Source organism: Bufo bufo, chromosome 3 (genome assembly GCF_905171765.1).
Source record: "Bufo bufo chromosome 3, aBufBuf1.1, whole genome shotgun sequence".
NCBI lineage: Eukaryota > Metazoa > Chordata > Amphibia > Anura > Bufonidae > Bufo > Bufo bufo.
Window position 1 is genome coordinate 39,277,902 of NC_053391.1, and position 19,354 is coordinate 39,297,255.

Sequence of the window (19,354 nt, forward strand, 5' to 3'; positions counted from 1 at the left end):
CGAGTCCGTTCATGACGGATGCATGCGGTTGTATTATTGTAACGGAAGCGTTTTTGCAGATCAATGACAGATCTGCAAAAAATGCTAATGCGAAAATAGCCTTAGGCTAGTTTCAAACTAGCGTCAGGGGAGTCCGGCAGGCTGTTCCGGCTGGTGAGCAGCGTTCTGGCGGGTGAACAGCCGGTCAGATCCGTCCTGCCGCTAGTTCACGTGTGCACCCGGGCTGCCGATCCGTCCCCATTGACTATAATGGGGGCAGGGGCAGAGTTACGTCGGTAGCATGGCAGCGCATGGCGAGAGGCAGCCGGACTAAAACTACAACATGCAGTACTTTTAGTCCGGCTGACTCTCGCCGTGCGCTGCCGTGCTGCCGCCGGAACTCCGCCTCCGTCCCCATTATAGTAAATGGAGACAGAGTGGCAGTCCGGGGGCACACGTGAACTAGCGTCAGGACGGATCCGAAAGGCTATTCACCCGCCGGAAAACAGCCTGCCGGACTCCCCTGCCGCTAATGGGAAAGTACCCTTAGTCATAAAGTTGTAAATAAAGCAAAATTTGCCTGATATGACCATAAAAAAGGAAAATCAAACATGCAAATGAAAATAAAAAAAACTACAATACTAAATGTTAGTGTGAAGGGGTAAAAAAAACAATTATGGAAAAGGCATAATGGACCATTTTTAGTATATTTATACTCACTACACCCATTTATAAATGTAATTGCACAGTTGCTCTTTTAATACTAATAAAACGTGCCTTTTTAGTCCCAGGGACAGGACCCCGCTATCTCTGTATATTCAGACAGCATTACATGTACTGGAACCACCAAGGACTTCTTGTTTCTTTAATGTGGTGGAAGTAAATTATGGGTAAAGGACGTCTGTCTGCTGGAGAACGACAAGTGTGATGCGAGCAGATTGGATGCTTGAACTGGTAGATGATGGAGAGATCAGAAATAATTTCTATCACATTGTCCGCAAACACCAGCAGCTGGTTTTAATACTTCATCTAGGGAGCCAGAGCCTTCGGAGATTGGTGCGGCCTTTGATACACAGAAAGCCGCCCAGCGTCTGGCCCCGTGGTTTATGTCCCCTTTGGTTTACACTATTCATAATGTTCAATTCTGCCACATACAATATTTAAATATGATAGATTGGAAATGTTGTCTTTATAGGTTGACGCGGCCTGGAGTCGGCCATTTTTAAATACGAAAAACTCTAAAAATGTTTTATTGCTACTGTAAATTTCTCAGCAAATTTATAACAAATTTCATATGACGTACAAGTATGTTTTGGGTGGATTTCACCTATGCAATGCAAAAGGTAGAAATCACAATAAGAACTGAAATGATGCAGAATAGAAAATTCACCTCAATATCAAACACGAAGGAAGAAAATAAAAACTCACATCTGTGAACTAACTCTAATACAAAATCCTCACATTTTTCTGTTCAGATTGCTAATATTCATAAGTGTTTGTTCTCAGCAGCAGCTAATGAGCATCCTGAATAAAGCAGCTCTCTCTTCCCCTCTTATACCACTAACTCCCTGCACAAATTGAAGCACCAATAATTAGATGATTAATACTTATTCAGTCAGCTGTATCAATACAAACTACTGTTTTTCCCAATTCCCCAGAGGTTGAAGACTCTCCCTCTGGTTCATTATCACCTCAACAAGCCTTATCAATAAATGTTTTGTAGGTATTTATAGGAAAGAAAATATATTATCACGGAGGGCCGTCTGGACAGGGATTTACTGCTATCACACTTTAAAAGCTGTTGAAATGCTTACTGTGATACTGAATAAGATCTATGCACTGTGTATAGAGGCTATGTATATAGGTAGGAAACCGTTAAACTGGCAGCGAGCACCACTCCCTTCCTCTCCCCGTGTGCCGCTCCCCCCACCCACGTGGCGGCATGTGGCACATATGCTGCAGGATCAGTCTACCATAGCATTTGTTTGTAGTTTATAACCAAGGAGACCCATAAGTCTGCAGAGGAGCTATAGCCACAAAATGGTTCGAACCTGGTACTATCACAGCAGTGGTAGCAGGCTCCTTTGGCTGCTGGTCAGAGCTAAACACTTATTCAACTTCCTGGCACCTCCACCCATTATAAGCTCCTACTTATGGCAGCACCACCAGACAGCAACACTGCCCCACCTGGCTCTTCCTGGGACCTACAACTGACACTGAAGATCCTGGTGAGGGTTGGAAAACTCTATTTCCTGGAGGCCGGAAAAACTGCAAGTGTTTGGCAGTGGCCCACCAAAATAGAAGGGGCAATCAAGAATAAAATCACACACAATAAGGTATCCCCTTATGAGATGTGTTGTGCAGTACCCCAGACCTGAGGGCATCTGCAATTGTTTAGTGTGTTATGTATTGTAATGCTTTTACATTTTATGTACTGTATGTAAGTACACCAGCATGTTGGCAGGGATGGTTGGCAGGGACAGGGTTAACCACCTCTTGTTAGGAGTGGGTTGGTCCTACTTCCTGCAAGGAGGGGGAGTTCTAGCTAGGCCAGTGAGGAGAAAGGAAGCATGACCAATTGTTCCTACTCATAGGGTCTTAGGTAGAAATGAGCAAAGTTTTAAAAAAATTTCCCAAAAATTTGCTTTGTTCCGAATGAATTCGTCACAAAGCTAATTAAATCAGCAATATCTGGGCCTGCAGGAAGAATGTATCCAGGTGTATATAACTGCATTGCAGCAACATGCATAGCTAGTCATTTCTGGTACTGAAGCAGTTACTCTGCGTCAGTATGACATCTACGTCTCACACAGTGTATGGACGTACACATCATGTGCAGGCCAGAAACAGTCCTATCGAACACCTAGCTAAACCACAAGAAAAGCATACAGCAGTCTTTAGTAAAAGAAAACAAAAAACACTCTGTGCCCCTGCAAGACCTGTGTCCCAATGACTTTTTTGTGAAACAAAAGAAGGACATGGAGGCAGTGCCAATAAAGTAGTGGAGAAAAAAAAAAAAGGTTCTTTTAGGCCATGTTGTAGCAGAGCAAACACCTGCTTTTGAATTACTTCTGTTAGATTTAAAATGACTGTGCGTCACTATTAAGCTCAGTTCACACTTCACTTATTTGGTCAGTTACGGGTCAAAAAAACAGAACAGGTGCAGATCTTTTCATGAAACCTTATCTGAGAGTAGGATTGGCCTTACCATACAGTAACTGCTGACCAAATAAATTAAGTGTGAACTCAGACTTACAGGTCAATGTTAGCATCAGGTATAATGTACCGAACTGTGTAGTGGCCAAAGATTCTCCCATAAAGGGTCTAACATTGTGGAGACCCAGTAGTCACCCCTCTGCCGAATGGTGATAATACGGCTGTCACTACACAAGCAACTCAGTATGCATCTGGGCATTTGCGCAAGGGAATCGGAGGGACTCCCTGCCTCCATCTCCACAGCATACTGCCATGGTCTGTCGGGGTCATCTGCCTGGTCTTCCCCATCACCCTCCAGCTCCTCATGCTCCTCCTGTCACTTGGGCAGATAAACCACCTATTTCTTTATACAATTCCTGGGCATTATTGTCCTCGTCCTCATCCTCCTCTGCCATTTCAGACCCCACAGGGCTCAGGTGGCCGTGATATGTAAGTGTAATGTCCCCTGGCCAGCCAGATTTATGTCATTCATCCCATAGTCCAGGAGACTGACAAATAAAGTGGCCTCCTCAAAGAGTCTGAGCAAACGGCAGGTGTCATGCATGAGCTGCCACTAGCTAACCTAGCAGTTACAAAGGAGAGTTACCCTGTCTGCCTGCATCATCAAGAAATCATTCACGACCTTCCTCTGCTCATATAGTTGGTCCAACATGTGGAGGGTGGAGTTTCAACGTGTGGAAACGTCACATATGAGGCAATGTTGCTGGGTCACCATTCTGCCTTTGCATCTTCAGGAGGTCATGTTTTGCACGGTAAGAGTTGCTAAAGTGCATGCATTGTTTCCTGGCCATTTTCAAGATGCCTTGTAGTTGGGTGGAAGACTTCAGGAACCGGCTTACATCCAGATTAAAGACATGCGCCATGCAGGGTGCATGGGTTAGCCCATCTTGACACAGTGCCGTAATCGGTGACCATGGTTCCAATCTTCAGTTGGCAAAGAGACAGCCAGGACTTGATTTCTTGATGAAGGTTGCCCAGGGTGGCCAGGAACAGAACAGCGTGACACCACCTTGCTCTGCATAGGTGGTATGCTGGAGGACCACTCAGAACTGTGCCTACAGTGGAGACTGAGGACAAGGTGGAGGATGAGGATGCAGAGGAGGACATTGGCTCCGGAATCACAGCATGAGAACGGGGAGGCGGCATTGCCATCACCTGGCCAAGTTGCTGGTGTCCCTGGGCAGGAACCACATTTACCCAGTGGGCCATAAAGGACATAAATTGCTTTTGACCATAGTTACAACTCCACACGTCGGCGGTGCCATGAACTGTACCAGACACCAACAGGCTGAAGGACTGCCCCAACTTCTGCTGTACGTACATATGCAGGGCTGGTACAGAGAAGTAGTAGACTGGCTTGGGTCTCTCACCCTTGGCTCGGCACAAGCCATCAGTTCTCTGAAATGTGAAGAGTCAACCACATGGAAAGGGAGGGACTGTAGTACCAGCAACTTGGCCAGGAGCACAATCAGCTTCTGCGCTGTTGGATTAGTACAGTAATACTGTTGTTTCCAGTGGCGTAGCTAGAAATGACTGGGCCCCACAGAAAATTGTTGAATGGGGCCCCCCTCCCCCAGTAATTTTTTTGCAACCCCTTCCTTTCATGCTGCCCCAATTCCTGTGGCTAGTAAAGATCGCTCTCTCAGACCAGGGCCGGCAGTTGTTCCATCCGTTTTATACACTGTCTATACTGCCACTGTATATAATTTAATTGTGTAATACTGTTGAGGAGGCCCTAACAAAAATCTTTTAGTCCTCCTCCTCCTGGATGGGCCCCTTCTTGGTCAGGGCCCCAAAGCAGCCGCTTCCCCTGCTTCCCCTATAGTTATGCCCCTGGTTGTTTCTTTGCAATCGCCTCGGTGATCGATTACGGGTGAAATACGAGATGAGGAGGAGGAGCCTCAGGACATTGGCACCCTGGCCACGCTTCACCTTATGCCCACAGATCCTACATAGGCCCAGGCTGTCGTCCTCAAGTCTCTTGATGAAAAATTCAAACACCACTGAGTGTGGCATTTTACCCTCACCATTCCATGCTGACTGTCTGCCACTTCCTCTGTGAAGTTGTGCACCGCTAATTGTTACCGGACAGGAAGGCTCCTGAGTATCAGATAGTTTAACCTGGGCACCTCTGGCTCCAGATCTCACACTGTTGCCACCCTGATGGCTCACGGCCACGCTTGCACCCTGCTGGCTCAGCCACACGCAGCCACCCTGCCCCTGTTGCACAGGCAAGCCGCCACTCTAATCCCATGATGACACCCTCTCTACCCGGCTCCCACGTGTGATCAACTATATCATTATCCACTACTGTCTGCTCGTCACTTATGTCACCCTCACCAGTCTCATGGCTGCGTCCCTGGCCGATGGCAACACCTGTTCCCATCGCTAGTTTCACGCCTACAGGACGAAGCAGTGAACATCATCTTCAAATCTGGGCTGGCCAGTAGCTGCTGACTGTCCTCAATAAGATCTTCCTCTCCGAAAAGCGGAGCCGAGAAGGAGGCATACATTATTTGTCGGCAGAAGGAGCAGCAAAGGAAAGAGGCAGGTTCAGAACAGGTGAGGGCACACAGACTCATGGCTGTGGGTGTCTGAGGTCAGTTCATATAATGTTGAAGACCAAGTCAACCATTCCAGGACAGCGGCATTGGTTGTCAAAACACGACAGCTGGATAACAGTGTCAGCTCTGGTGGCCTGTTGCTGTGGCTGCTGCCACCACCCCTTCTTCTGCTGCTACTTCTGCCGGCTCTAGCAACATTTTTGCCACTGCCCGTTCCTTTGGAGGGCTCCAACTGTCTTTTGGACATACTTTACAGTAACAGTAACTGTATATGTAAAATATGTTATTCAATGTCAATGTGGACACCTCACTAACAGTAGAACAAGACAAGTTATTCACCCCAATTTGAGAATCAAGGCATAATAGAATTTTTTATCTATTAAACAAGGAGTACACTGTACAATTGTATAGCTCTGTGCCTTATACTTGGATTGATGCAAACGGTGCTGTCTTCTATGGATCCCTTCAGCTTCAGATTACAGTCCCTGCACTGTCCCTGCAGTCTCCCTATGCTCACCCCATGCTCTCCATACAGTGTGTAACAACCCTCCCTACCCAATATTCTACAATTATAAGCTTTTAGCAACATTGTCCCTGACACTTGTGATCTCTCCCTATGCTCAGCTGACAGTGAAATGGCGGGTACCATGCGGGATGAGGCTTTTAAAGGGCTGTGACATCACAAGGACCGGCTTGCTGCTGATTGGCTGTCTGCATGGAACTATAGGGGATTTCTCATTCCCGGGCTTCTTACTTTCACTTTCTAACATGTGTAGCCACCATTTTAGGGAAAAAAATATTTGTTACCACGAAGTGCGAGGAAATTCGGATTAGTTGGAAATTTTATTTTTCATAAACTTCACTTTGGATGGTTTCATTCACTCAACACTAGTCTTAGGGGCCAGCAAGAAATCCCATTCCGCTGTGATATCACTAAAGCAGAGAGACTCCAAAACCACCAGAATAACTGAAAAGCTACAGTGTCATACAGACAGCAGTGTGACCAGTGATCCACAGCTTTACACACCCTGCTGCAGGTGAGGGAATACAGTTCAGACAACCATCACCTAGACAGCATCCAGGCCAGACCAACTCAAAGTCTACATTTAACAGTGGACACCTATATCCACAAATGCTAGTTTATAGCTGTTAGCCAGAAGTTCAAGGGAAAGAGATATCAGCAAGATAGCACATCAGAGGTGCCATGAAACTGCCACTTACCTCATCATCTGGGGACAGTTATATTTTGTCCTAATTAAACAGAGACTTTTATACTTTTACTTCTGGCCTGATTCTTCAAACCTTTCCACTGCACCGATCCCCAAGAAGCAACGGCCTGAGGGGGGCTCACTACTAGTGAAGAGAACCCTTGATGAACATGGTGGTCACCAGGGGGCACCACAGCCCTGGCATTGTGGATATTGGCTGATATTACACTTATGAGCTGGTAAACCTGGGTTGTCTAAGGGGCGTGATAACAATCTGTTTACAAAGTACAAGGGCTTCCGTACAGATTTCTATCACACTTGGCATGTTCCCTGCCTACAACACAGCTGCTTGCCGCATAAAATGTGCTTTTCTTGGTTAGCTAGTCTTTCCAAGATTGTCTCTAAGAGCTTGAGGAGCTCAGCCAAAATGTTGTCATATTATGTTTGGAATTACAATGAGCTGTTTGACTGAGTAAAATCTCTTCAAAATAAAAACGAAGGCCCATGGCAAACATCTCAGTCAGACATTCCAACGCTACAAACACAATGCGGCTCAGATTTCTAATCCCTGCGGAAATGAAACGGTTAATGATCTAAAATGGCTTTTACCAACCCAAATATATATATACAGGTGCGGAAGACACAAATCCATGTGGGATCATGGAGATGTACACAACAATCCCAGAATAAAGAACATAGCCTAGAACCATGACATAACTGCTAGTGAGTTTATACAGAGAACGCCTTAAACTAAAGGGAAAATGCACCCACAGTTAATATTGAGAAATATTGAGAGAAATTTCACGTCTATGGTGATTTGGGAAGATTGTATGTATCTATCAAAAGAGACTCAGGGATGTTGACCATCATAACTAGCCACTATCCACAGCTTTGGGGAAATCCTACTCTGGGAAATACTTGGAAACAGTGCCTGCTGCTTGTATTTGCACGGTGACACCCATCATCTATTCACTAAATGAGACTGAGAGACTTTATTTTACAATAACTAAGCTGGCCTGGTCATTAATTTCCACATCTGACCTGGAGCCTGCTCTTCTGCCACCTATTCACCCAACATCAAGGGCACCCAAGCCACCATCAGGCAGGAGACAAAGTCCAGAGTTTGTTTTGAGGGGAGGAATAGGTGCATCCCTCCAACCACTGCAGCCAAGACTTGGGAAGAGTTGGAGAAGGATTAGCCACCGTGAAGGCTATGACCAACCTCATTTCCACCGGCAACAGTCCAATGCTCTCCACCCTCACAGGCTCCACAACGCACTTCTGATTCTGATGTTCTGTATGCCACATCATCAGCAGTTGCAGTTGGAAACTACCCCAGAGTTATGTCCTAGAGATTCCCTGCAGTAAAGTCTGTGCCCCAGTTTTAAAGGGGAAGGTGCAAAAATCCCTTGGATTCCCCAGAGCTTAGCTCTCCGCCAGGGTCATAGAGGATTCACTCTTTGTCCTCAGGTTAGTTTGCGACAATAGTGTTTATCCTAGCAATGAAAATATCTAGGATCAATATCATAACATCATCTATGGCCAACTGTAGACCAGGCACCCTACAGCTTTCCAGCATCTGCATCAATGTAGTGATCAATGCTACATGAACCTCCACTTACACCTCATCCAATATTCCACAACGAGCTGTCTGGTACAATGCTGAACGGTCGCACGGCACCAATATATAACGCACAAATAAAACTGACTGTAATATGAGAGCCTTGTTCCAGCACGTAATAGAAATGTACCTTGTAATAAGTGGGGGTGAAGGGGCTGATGAGCTGTCAGTACGGCCGTCATCTCATCATGATCTGAAGGATGGATATATTCATAAATACTATTACCGGTCAGTTCCACCTGCCAGGAGAACACAAATAGAGTTAGCAGACAATACCTGAGCTGAATGTAATGTCTCAATTATCGTCTCGGCGGAACAGTGTAATTTCATCAATGAGGAGAGTAATACAGGCACGGCCACTAAATCTTCTACTGCTCCTTAGAGTGAAGTAAATCCCAGGAGTTAGAGAAAATCCCCTCTTCACACTTATAATGGATTCATTTACTTAGAAGCCAATGTTTGCTATTTCTTCTGGAGAATGGAGGACCCTCTCTGATAATGAACATACATAGCTCCTGCCTCCAGTTGACTTCTAAGCAAAGCATCACATCCTGTAGAGATATAATAAAATAGTATGCTTCATGCTAAGGACAGAGTTGGATGGGCCCACCACAATGCCAGAGTGTCCTCCAGTTTGCCCAGACTGTGATCTCACAGAAGACAACCCCGCTTGGAGGAGACTTTGGAGCCAATCACTTGGCAGAACAGTGTAATATCATCAAGGAGGAGAGTAATACGGACATGGCCGCTAAATCTTCTACTACTCCTCATTGTGAAGTCAAACCCGAGACTATAAAAAAAATCCCCTCTAAATCCATACTTATAATGGCCAATGTAAAGCCAATGTTTGCTCATTCTTCTGGAGAATGGAGGACCCTATCTGATAATACAGAACATACATAGCTCATGCCGCCAGTTGACTTCTAAGCAAAGCAACTCATCCAGTAAAGAAAATTCTAATGTATTATACTTCAGGTCAGGCTAAAGACAGGGTTGGACTGGCCCACCATAGTACCAGAGGATCCTTCAGTGGGCCCAACCTCTGACACAATAATGGATCCAGCAGAATTTGGAGGAGACTTTGGAGCCATTCACTTGCCACTATGGTCTAGTTTCTTACAGGAACTAAAGGGGTAGGTGGGTGATGGAGTAATGTACAATGCAGACCCAGGAATTGTACCATTGCAGGAGACAAAGGGTCAAATAGCTAAATTGCAATATTGCCATCCTGGGTTCGAATCTAACCATGGGCAACAAACATCTGCATGGAGTTTGTACATTCTCTGCGTGTTTCTTCTAGGTAGTCCAGTTCCCCTTCCAAATTTTTGATCAAATTGTATACTAATGCCTCATGTACAGCATGCAGCATAGGGGTAGGTATACGATAAATTGCGCTGAGAAGCAGTTATTAGATAAAAGCATAGTATTGAGGATGTGCGATCCAGTTCTTTTTCTTACACTTTACATGTTTTGTAGAATCTATGCTCTTTTCCCTCCTGGTATCAGTACTCCTCCCCATTCGGCCAGGTGCTTTTAATTAGCAGGAGTCTGCATAAGGCCTCTTTCACACTACCGTATGGCTATTTGAGTGTTTTGCGGTCAGTTTTTCACGGATCCGTTGTTCCGTGTTTTTTTTTTTTCCGTTGTGTTTCCGTTTCCGTTCCATTTTTCCGTATGGCATATACAGTATACAGTAATTACATAGAAAAAATTGGGCTGGGCATAACATTTTCAATACATGGTTCCGCAAAAACGTAACGGATACAAAGACATACGGATGCATTTTGGCATGTGTTTCGTTTTTTTTTGCGGACCCATTGACTTGAATGGAGCCACGGAACGTGATTTGCGGGCAATAATAGGACATGTTCTATCTTTCAACGGAACGGAAAAAACTGAAATACGGAAACGGAATGCATACGTATACGGAACAATTGAAATGAATGGTTCCGTATACGGAACGCAAAAAACGGCCCGCAAAACGGAAAAAAAACTGTAGTGTAAAAAAGAGGCCTAAGGGTAGAAATTCCTGCCTCTCAGTTGGAGTTCCTGAGCAGTGATGGCCAGTTCGCAGTGTTCGCCCGCGAACACATGCGGGCCGCCATCTTCACTCACAAGTCCGGTGATGCACAGGTAAGCCCTTACCTGTGCCTGTGCCGCGAGCCGGTCTGAAACAAATGCGGTCACCGGGAGCAGGCAGTTCCGAGAACAGCCGCCGGGGGCCTTCATCGGGCTGTTCTCGGAACTGCCTGCTCCCAGTGACCGCATTTGTTTCAGACCGGCTCGCGGCACAGGCACAGGTAAGGGCTTACCTGTGCATCACCGGACTTGTGAGTTAAGATGGCAGCCCACATGTGTTCGCGGGCGAACACTGCGAACTGGCCATCACTGTTCCTGAGAGTATGTGATAAGGTGAGTTCCACACCTGTTCACATGGTGCAGTACTGCACGGCGGCCATTGTTACTTCGGTGCTGGGTTGGTGGGGCCCAGTGCCAGGGTGGATTTGCCAGACAGCGGGGGCGCTGTTTGACTGCTGGGTCCCGCTGGTGCGGTGCTGTGGCTTGGGTGGTCGCCGTGCAGGCTGCGCCAAATTTAGTATAGGGTCCCATTCAAAGAGGCAAAATTGTCGCGGTGAGTGGGCCTATGCTTTTTGATCAAATTGTTTGTATACCAATGCCTCATGTACAGCATGCAGCATAGGGGTAGGTATACGATTCATTTCGCTGAGAAGCGATGTACATTATGCTGAGAAGCAGTTAGATAAAAGCATAGTATTGAGGATGTGCGATCCAGTTCTTTTTCTTATAGGTTGCCGCCCTCCCCTTCATGACGCCCTAGGCAGGGAAACTAAAATTTGTGAGGGATTGTCAAATATTATTACGATTTGATTAACTGCAGTACCACTTTCCACCACAGGCCATAAGAAATGCTCTTCCTAGACAATAACATAACCCATGCTCTATCCAATACAACATTTTGGCAAATATTAAGGGAAGTACTGATTGTATTGAGGCTCCTGCATAAGTTGTACCCAACCCCATGGAGCTTTAGGTAGCTGCCTGCACCGCCTAACCTTCATCCTGGCCCTTGGATGGACCAGACTGACTCTGACCGTGACCTTTGGAAATTGTGAACCTGGAGTTTCCCTTTAAATCTGTGCCTCCATCCTAGCAATATATTTTCTGTATCTCTCAGACTCATTACAGCGTGAAATACTCCTGGCTTTATTGGCAGCGATGATATTAAAGTCCTGCACTAGTTCACAAACTATAAAATTATATGAGATTCCCTCGATCCCCCTGAGCTCGAAAGAAAAAAAATCAAATTCATCCAATCCACCCTAAGTTTCCTTATCTGTTTTTTAAGCCACACAGATGTAATTTTTCTCTGCTGACAGGAAAAACGATTTACTATATCACAAAATAATTTTTGTAAAGACAGGAGGTTTTACCGAACATGACAAATCACCAGACATATTAAATTCAAAGTCTGAACAGAAAGGAATATTCCAATCTCTGGTATTATCAGCCGTGGTGGGGCGCGTGGATTATGGTACGCATACACAATGGCTTCCAGATGTGTCAGCGCAGGACGTGGCGCTGAGATCCATGTTTCACATCACTTTACAACATGGCTCTGATGATCACCTCTGGTCCACAGAGGCCTCCTTGTGCATTTTGTGATTCATGACTGATCTCTATGGTCTCCAATTGTGGCTCTCCAGCTTATGCATGACTACTACTGTCACCATGTCTGCTGGTGGAAGTTGTTGTTGTTGGAAGCTGAGGATCATTGCCTTAGAACATACTTGCCAACTGTCTAGGACTGCTGGCACAGTATGGAGGACTTCTTTCCAGGAGAAAGCATGTACTGTAAATGCTTGTGGTGGTGGTATTTTGCATCATTAGATGCTGTCCCACTACTCAAAGTGCACTGGTGGGGTAGGGTGATGTACAAAGGGGAGGGGGGTGACACACAAAATACCATCGGGAAGGGTGACACCAAAAAGGGGCAAGTCTCCCTATAAAGAGGACATTTATGCCCAGAATATTTGATCACTTCTTCACAAATCAACTTCAGTGTCACCAGAGCACTAGTTCCTAGCATTGATGTCTAATTTTTCCTTAAAGGGGTTGTCCATAATTTATTTAAGTCCCTTTAAATAGGCCAAATAGTAAACAAAACAAATGTGTACTAAATTTACAGTCAAAATTCTGCTCCAGTGCCTCTTATGGTTCCTGATGGACCTCTGTATGGACTAGGCCTCAGAGACAGTGGGACTCATGTAGGAAAACTAGTGCAGACAGGAACTTGAGGTGCTGTAATCATCAACCAATAAAAGCAGTGCTTTAATTTTTTAAAACATCTGATTGGTTGGAGAAAACCATTATAACCACACCTCCCAATGGGGGTTGCCAAATGGCACATCTATAGAAATTTGGAAGCTATGTGTGGAGTCTTGAAAAGAGGTGGTACAAGATGCTTCTGGCCTTGGTGATTAAAGGGGTTGGACAATTTCTGAAAAAAAAAATGTGGCAATAGCTCGTAATCTATTTGTTGTATGTCACATTATATCTTACTCCCACCACGCAGCAAAAAGCCCTTGGACCCCCAACTGTGGGCTATGTAATAAACACCTGCACTCCTCGGCTGATGCATCCACAGGGCACAAGATGGTGGCAGTGACATGATAGACCCACCTCACTGCTCTGTCCCTGGACAGATTCTCTTCTGCGCATTCGCTGAACAGTGAGTGAACATTTTCAGCGCATGCGCAGAATAGGTTCCATCCATGAACAACACAGAAAGTGATGATGTAGGTGAAGCCCATCATCGCCACCATTTAGTGTCCTATGGATGCAGTAACTGAGGAGTCCAGGTGTTTACATAGCCCACAAATGGGAACAGTCAGGTCTTCTGCTAGAGTAATGCAGGGGTAAGAGAGGACATCACAGATTAGGAAAAAACTGGCACATATTTATAGAAATTGCTCAACCCCTTTAAGGGCCTTTTGGTGTCAATTAGAACCTGAAAGGGTCCTAATTTTATTCGTTGTTTTGCACATTTCCAGACAGACTGGGTCACATGCCCTGCTACAGCCAATGACTGGCACCAGCGATGACGTCACTGCTGGGCCACATGCCTCTTAGAGTTTAATTGCAGTACCACTTTCCACCACAGCCGTTGGCAAGTAATTTCCATAGACACCAGTGCAACAGCTCCCCCAGCTCTAAAATGAGGTCAAAGTGAGACTGAAAATTTTAAGATTTAAAGTTAAAATTTAATAACTTTGGATTGTTGCATCCCAAAGAAATAGCTTTCCTTTCACTGGTTTAATAAGCAAGATTATTTTGACCATTTTGTAAATCTGTCTCTTTAGACGTCGTAGATGTGGTCCTAGACACTCGACCCATAGTGGTCAGCTCTTTGTCAGGGGTGCTCCTGACAGTGGTCAGCTCTCTGTCAGGGGTGCTCTTGACAGTGGTCAGTTCTCTGTCAGGGGTGCTCCTGACAGTGGTCAGTTCTCTGTCAGGGGTGCTCCTGACAGTGGTCAGCTCTCTGTCAGGGGTGCTCCTGACAGTGGTCAGCTCTCTGTCAGGGGTGCTCCTGACAGTGGTCAGCTCTCTGTCAGGGGTGCTCCTGACAGTGGTCAGCTCTTTGTCAGAGGTGATCCTGACAGTGGTCAGCTCTTTGTCAGAGGTGCTCCTGACAGTGGTCAGCTCTCTGTCAGGGGTGCTCCTGACAGTGGTCAGCTCTTTATCAGGGGTGCTCCTGACAGTGGTCAGCTCTCTATCAAGGGTGCTCCTGACAGTGGTCAGTTCTCTGTCAGGGGTGCTCCTGACAGTGGTCAGCTCTCTATCAGGGTTGCTCCTGACAGTGGTCAGCTCTCTGTCACGGGTGCTCCTGACAGTGGTCAGCTCTTTGTTGGTCAGCTCTTTGTCCGGGGTGCTCCTGACAGTGGTCAGCTCTCTGTCAGGGGTGCTCCTGACAGTGGTCAGCTCTTTGTCAGAGGTGCTCCTGACAGTGGTCAGCTCTTTATCAGGGGTGCTCCTGACAGTGGTCAGCTCTCTGTCAGGGGTGCTCCTGACAGTGGTCAGCTCTCTGTCAGGGGTGCTCCTGACAGTGGTCAGCTCTCTGTCAGGGGTGCTCCTGACCGTGGTCAGCTCTCTGTCAGGGGTGCTCCTGACAGTGGTCAGCTCTTTGTCAGAGGTGCTCCTGACAGTGGTCAGCTCTTTGTCAGAGGTGCTCCTGACAGTGGTCAGCTCTCTGTCAGGGGTGCTCCTGACAGTGGTCAGCTCTTTATCAGGGGTGCTCCTGACAGTGGTCAGCTCTCTGTCAGGTGTGCTCTTGACAGTGGTCAGTTCTCTGTCAGGTGTGCTCTTGACAGTGGTCAGTTCTCTGTCAGGGGTGCTCCTGACAGTGGTCAGCTCTCTGTCAGGGGTGCTCCTGACAGTGGTCAGCTCTCTGTCAGGGGTGCTCCTGACAGTGGCCAGCTCTTTGTTGGTCAGCTCTTTGTCCAGGGTGCTCCTGACAGTGGTCAGCTCTCTGTCAGGGGTGCTCCTGACAGTGGTCAGCTCTTTGTCAGAGGTGCTCCTGACAGTGGTCAGCTCTTTATCAGGGGTGCTCCTGACAGTGGTCAGCTCTCTGTCAGGGGTGCTCCTGACAGTGGTCAGCTCTTTGTGAGGGGTGCTCCTGACAGTGGTCATCTCTTTGTCAGGGGTGCTCCTGACAGTGGTCAGCTCTCTGTCAGTGGTGCTCCTGACAGTGGTCAGCCCTTTGTCGGGGGCAAGGGGGGGGGGGGGGTTGGGTTGGATCCTTTAGAAAAATTGGTTGTCCTAATAGGAGAACTGCTTTAAAGCATTATTCCAGTTTCAGAAAAAGGTTTTTCTTTTTATAATAAAAAGTTATATAATTTTTTACATTTCCTGTGACAATTTTAACATTTTTCAATATCTCAGCTTGCTGCCATTCAATAGGAACCTTCATTGCCTGCCTCTAAGGGTCAGCAACCTTTGGCACTCCAGCTGTTGTGAAAACTACATTCATTTCTATAAGAGTTCTGAGAAGAGCAGAGGAGGTATGCATGTTGGGAGTTGTAGTTTCACAACAGCTGGAGTGCCGGAGGTTGCCTACCCATGCTCTAGGGCAGGCATGGCCAACCTGAGGCTCTCCAGCTGTTGTAAAACTATAATTCCCACCATGCCCTGCTGTAGGCTTATGGCTGTTGGCAGTCTGGGCATGCTGGGAGTTGTAGTTTTGCAACATCTGGAGAGCCTCAGGTTGGCCATCCCTGCTCTAGGGGATAAAAATCTGTCCTGGTAATGTGAAGGACACACAGGTGCATGGTTGATTACAGTACAGTTATCAGAACTGTGTGTCCACCGCTAGAAAATTTACAGCCAAAAACTGTTTCTGTTGCCCATAGCAACTAATCACAGCACAGCTTTCATTCATCATGAGCAGAATACGAAATGAAACTTGTGCTGTGATTGGTTGCTACGGGCAACAGAAACAGTTTCTCTTTTATACAGATTCATAGTGGGTGATTTATCAAAACTGGTGCAAAAGAAAATGGACTCAGTTGCCCCTAGCAACCAATCAGATGTCACCTTTTATTTTTCCAAGCTCCTTTGGAAAATGAAAGGCTCAATCTAATTGGTTGCTATTGGCAACTAAGCCAGTTTTCTCCCCCCCCCCCTAGTTTTTATAAATATCCTCCATAAAGCCCTGTGCCAGGTCACCTTATAACCACAGGATAAGTATATGAAATAAAACATTGACATATTCAATAACAAAGTTGTCATGGCCTGTTAGATCCATTAATAACAAAAAATATACAGTCAGGTCCATAAATATTGGGACATCGACACAATTCTAACATTTTTGGCTCTATACACCACCACAATGGATTTGAAATGAAACTAACAAGATGTGCTTTAACTGCAGACTGACAGTTTTAATTTGAGGGTATATACATCCAAATCAGGTGAACGGTGCAGGAATTACAACAGTTTGCATATGTGCCTCCCACTTGTTAAGGGACCAAAAGTAATGGGACAGAATAATAATCATAAATCAAACTTTCACTTTTTAATACTTGGTTGCAAATCCTTTGCAGTCAATTACAGCCTGAAGTCTGGAACGCATAGACATCACCAGACGCTGGGTTTCATCCCTGGTGATGCTCTGCCAGGCCTCTACTGCAACTGTCTTCAGTTCCTGCTTGTTCTTGGGGCATTTTCCCTTCAGTTTTGTCTTCAGCAAGTGAAATGCATGCTCAATCGGATTCAGGTCCGGTGATTGACTTGGCCATTGCAGAACATTCCACTTCCTTCCCTTAAAAAACTCTTTGGTTGCTTTTGCAGTATGCTTTGGGTCATTGTCCATCTGCACTGTGACCAATGAGTTCTGAAGCATTTGGCTGAATATGAGCAGATAATATTGCCCGAAACACTTCAGAATTCATCCTGCTGCTTTTGTCAGCAGTCATCAATAAATACAAGAGAACCAGTTCCATTGGCAGCCATACATGCCCACGCCATGACACTACCACCACCATGCTTCACTAATGAGGTGGTATGCTTAGGATCATGAGCAGTTCCTTTCCTTCTCCATACTCTTCTATTCCAATCACTCTGGTACAAATTGATCTTGGTCTCATCTGTCCATAGGATGTTGTTCCAGAACTGTGAAGGCTTTTTTAGATGTCGTTTGGCAAACTCTAATCTGGCCTTCCTGTTTTTGAGGCTCACCAATGGTTTACATCTTGTGGTGAACCCTCTGTATTCGCTCTGGTGAAGTCTTCTCTTGATTGTTGACTTTGACACACATACACCTACCTCCTGGAGAGTGTTCTTGATCTGGCCAACTGTTGTGAAGGGTGTTTTCTTCACCAGGGAAATAATTCTTCAGTCATCCACCACAGTTGTTTTCTGTGGTCTTCTGGGTCTTTTGGTGTTGCTGAGCTCACCGATGCGTTCCTTCTTTTTAAGGCCTATTGCACACGACCGTATGGCTTTTTCAGTGTTTTGCGATCCGTTTTTCACGGATCCGTTGTTCCGTTTTTTGTTTCCGTTGTGTTTCCGTTTCTGTTCCGTTTTTCCGTTCCGTTTTTCCGTTTCGTTTTTCCGTATGGCATATACAGTATACAGTAATTACATAGATAAAATTGGGCTGGGCATAACATTTTCAATAGATGGTTCAGCAAAAAACGGAACGGAAACGGAAGACATACGGATGCATTTCCGTATGTGTTCCGTTTTTTTGCGGACCCATTGACTTGAATGGAGCCACGGACTGTGATTTGCGGGCAATAATAGGACATGTTCTATGTTAAAACGGAACGGAAAAACGGAAATACGGAAACGGAATGCATACGGAGTACATTCCGTTTTTTTTGCGGACCCATTGAAATGAATGGTTCCGTATACGGACCGTATACGGAACGCAAAAAACGTCCAGTAAACGGGAAAAAAAAACGTCCGTGTGCAATAGGCCTAAGAATGTTCCAAACAGTTGTTTTGGCCACACCTAATGTTTTTGCTATCTCTCTGATGGGTTTGTTTTGTTTTTTCAGCCTAATGATGGCTTGCTTCACTGATAGTGACAGCTCTTTGGATCTCATCTTGAGAGTTGACAGCAACAGATTCCAAATGCAAATAGCAGACTGGAAATAAACTCTGGATCTTTTATCTGCTCATTGTAATTGGGATAATGAGGGAATAACACAGACCTGGCCATGGACCAGCTGAGAAGACAATTGTCCCATTACTTTTGGTCCCTTAACAAGTGGGAGGCAGATATGCAAACTGTTGTAATTCCTGCACCGTTCACCTGATTTGGATGTAAATACCCTCAAATTAAAGCTGACAGTCTGCAGGTAAAGCACATCTTGTACGTTTCATTTCAAATCCATTGTGGTGGTGTATAGAGCCATAAATCTTAGAATTGCGTCAATGTCCAAATATTTATGGACCCGACTGTATATAAACAAAAAAAAAATCCCAGAATTCAGTGCTCTAGCACATAGTTCCAGCCATTGTACTTCACCTTTCCCTAGCCACCAAGACCAGCAGTGTGAATTAGCCTCACCACCTCGTTCATTGATGTTGTCCTGCAGCAACCTGCATGCTCTGTTGCTAAGCAACAACCCAAATTTATTTGTGCCGCTACTTAGCAAACAGTACCGGTGAAAATGATTCATTATGGAGTCTACAGGAGTCTCTATGGTATGATTACAAGGAGATTTAAAGGAGACATGTTCTCAGCCTAGTACAGAAGGCAAGAATCAGAGGAGATGATCCTGAGGGCCACCATCCATTTATCCTTATACACACAAGCATACCTCCCAACTTTTTAAAATCGCAAAGAGGGACAATATGTGCGCCGCGCATCGCTTCAATTTTCATACTAGGCCATGCCTCTAACTCCGCCCAAAGCATAATTACTGACTTTGCGGCAGCTGGGGATCGGTTAGGTGAGTATAAGTTCCTTTTTTTTTTTTTTACAGCATGTGGAGCCCCTGGGACAATTATTTTCTTGCGCTTCAATATCCATTTAAATATAAGCTCATAAATCATCACATTATAGATATTTTAAGGTCCAAATTGCACCAAATAATGAAGTTCTGGTCTAATATACATGTAGAAACCATACAGACACTTTAGTAAGGAGCAATTTAGTAAATGTATTAATGCACATTTATCCATTAATTCCCCAGGTTTAAAAAGAGGGACAGAGGGACTTGGGTCAAAAAGAGGGACAC

General features: G+C 45.5%; 1 protein-coding gene across 1 annotated transcript in view; it reads right to left on the reverse strand.

Annotated features, from left to right (window-relative positions):
* Positions 1–19,354, reverse strand: part of SIM2 (SIM bHLH transcription factor 2) — an 83,934-nt gene that overhangs the window by 29,059 nt on the left and 35,521 nt on the right. Inside the window, 1 exon segment of the mRNA XM_040421757.1 lies at positions 8,719–8,827. Coding sequence (XP_040277691.1) covers positions 8,719–8,827 — 109 coding nt within the window.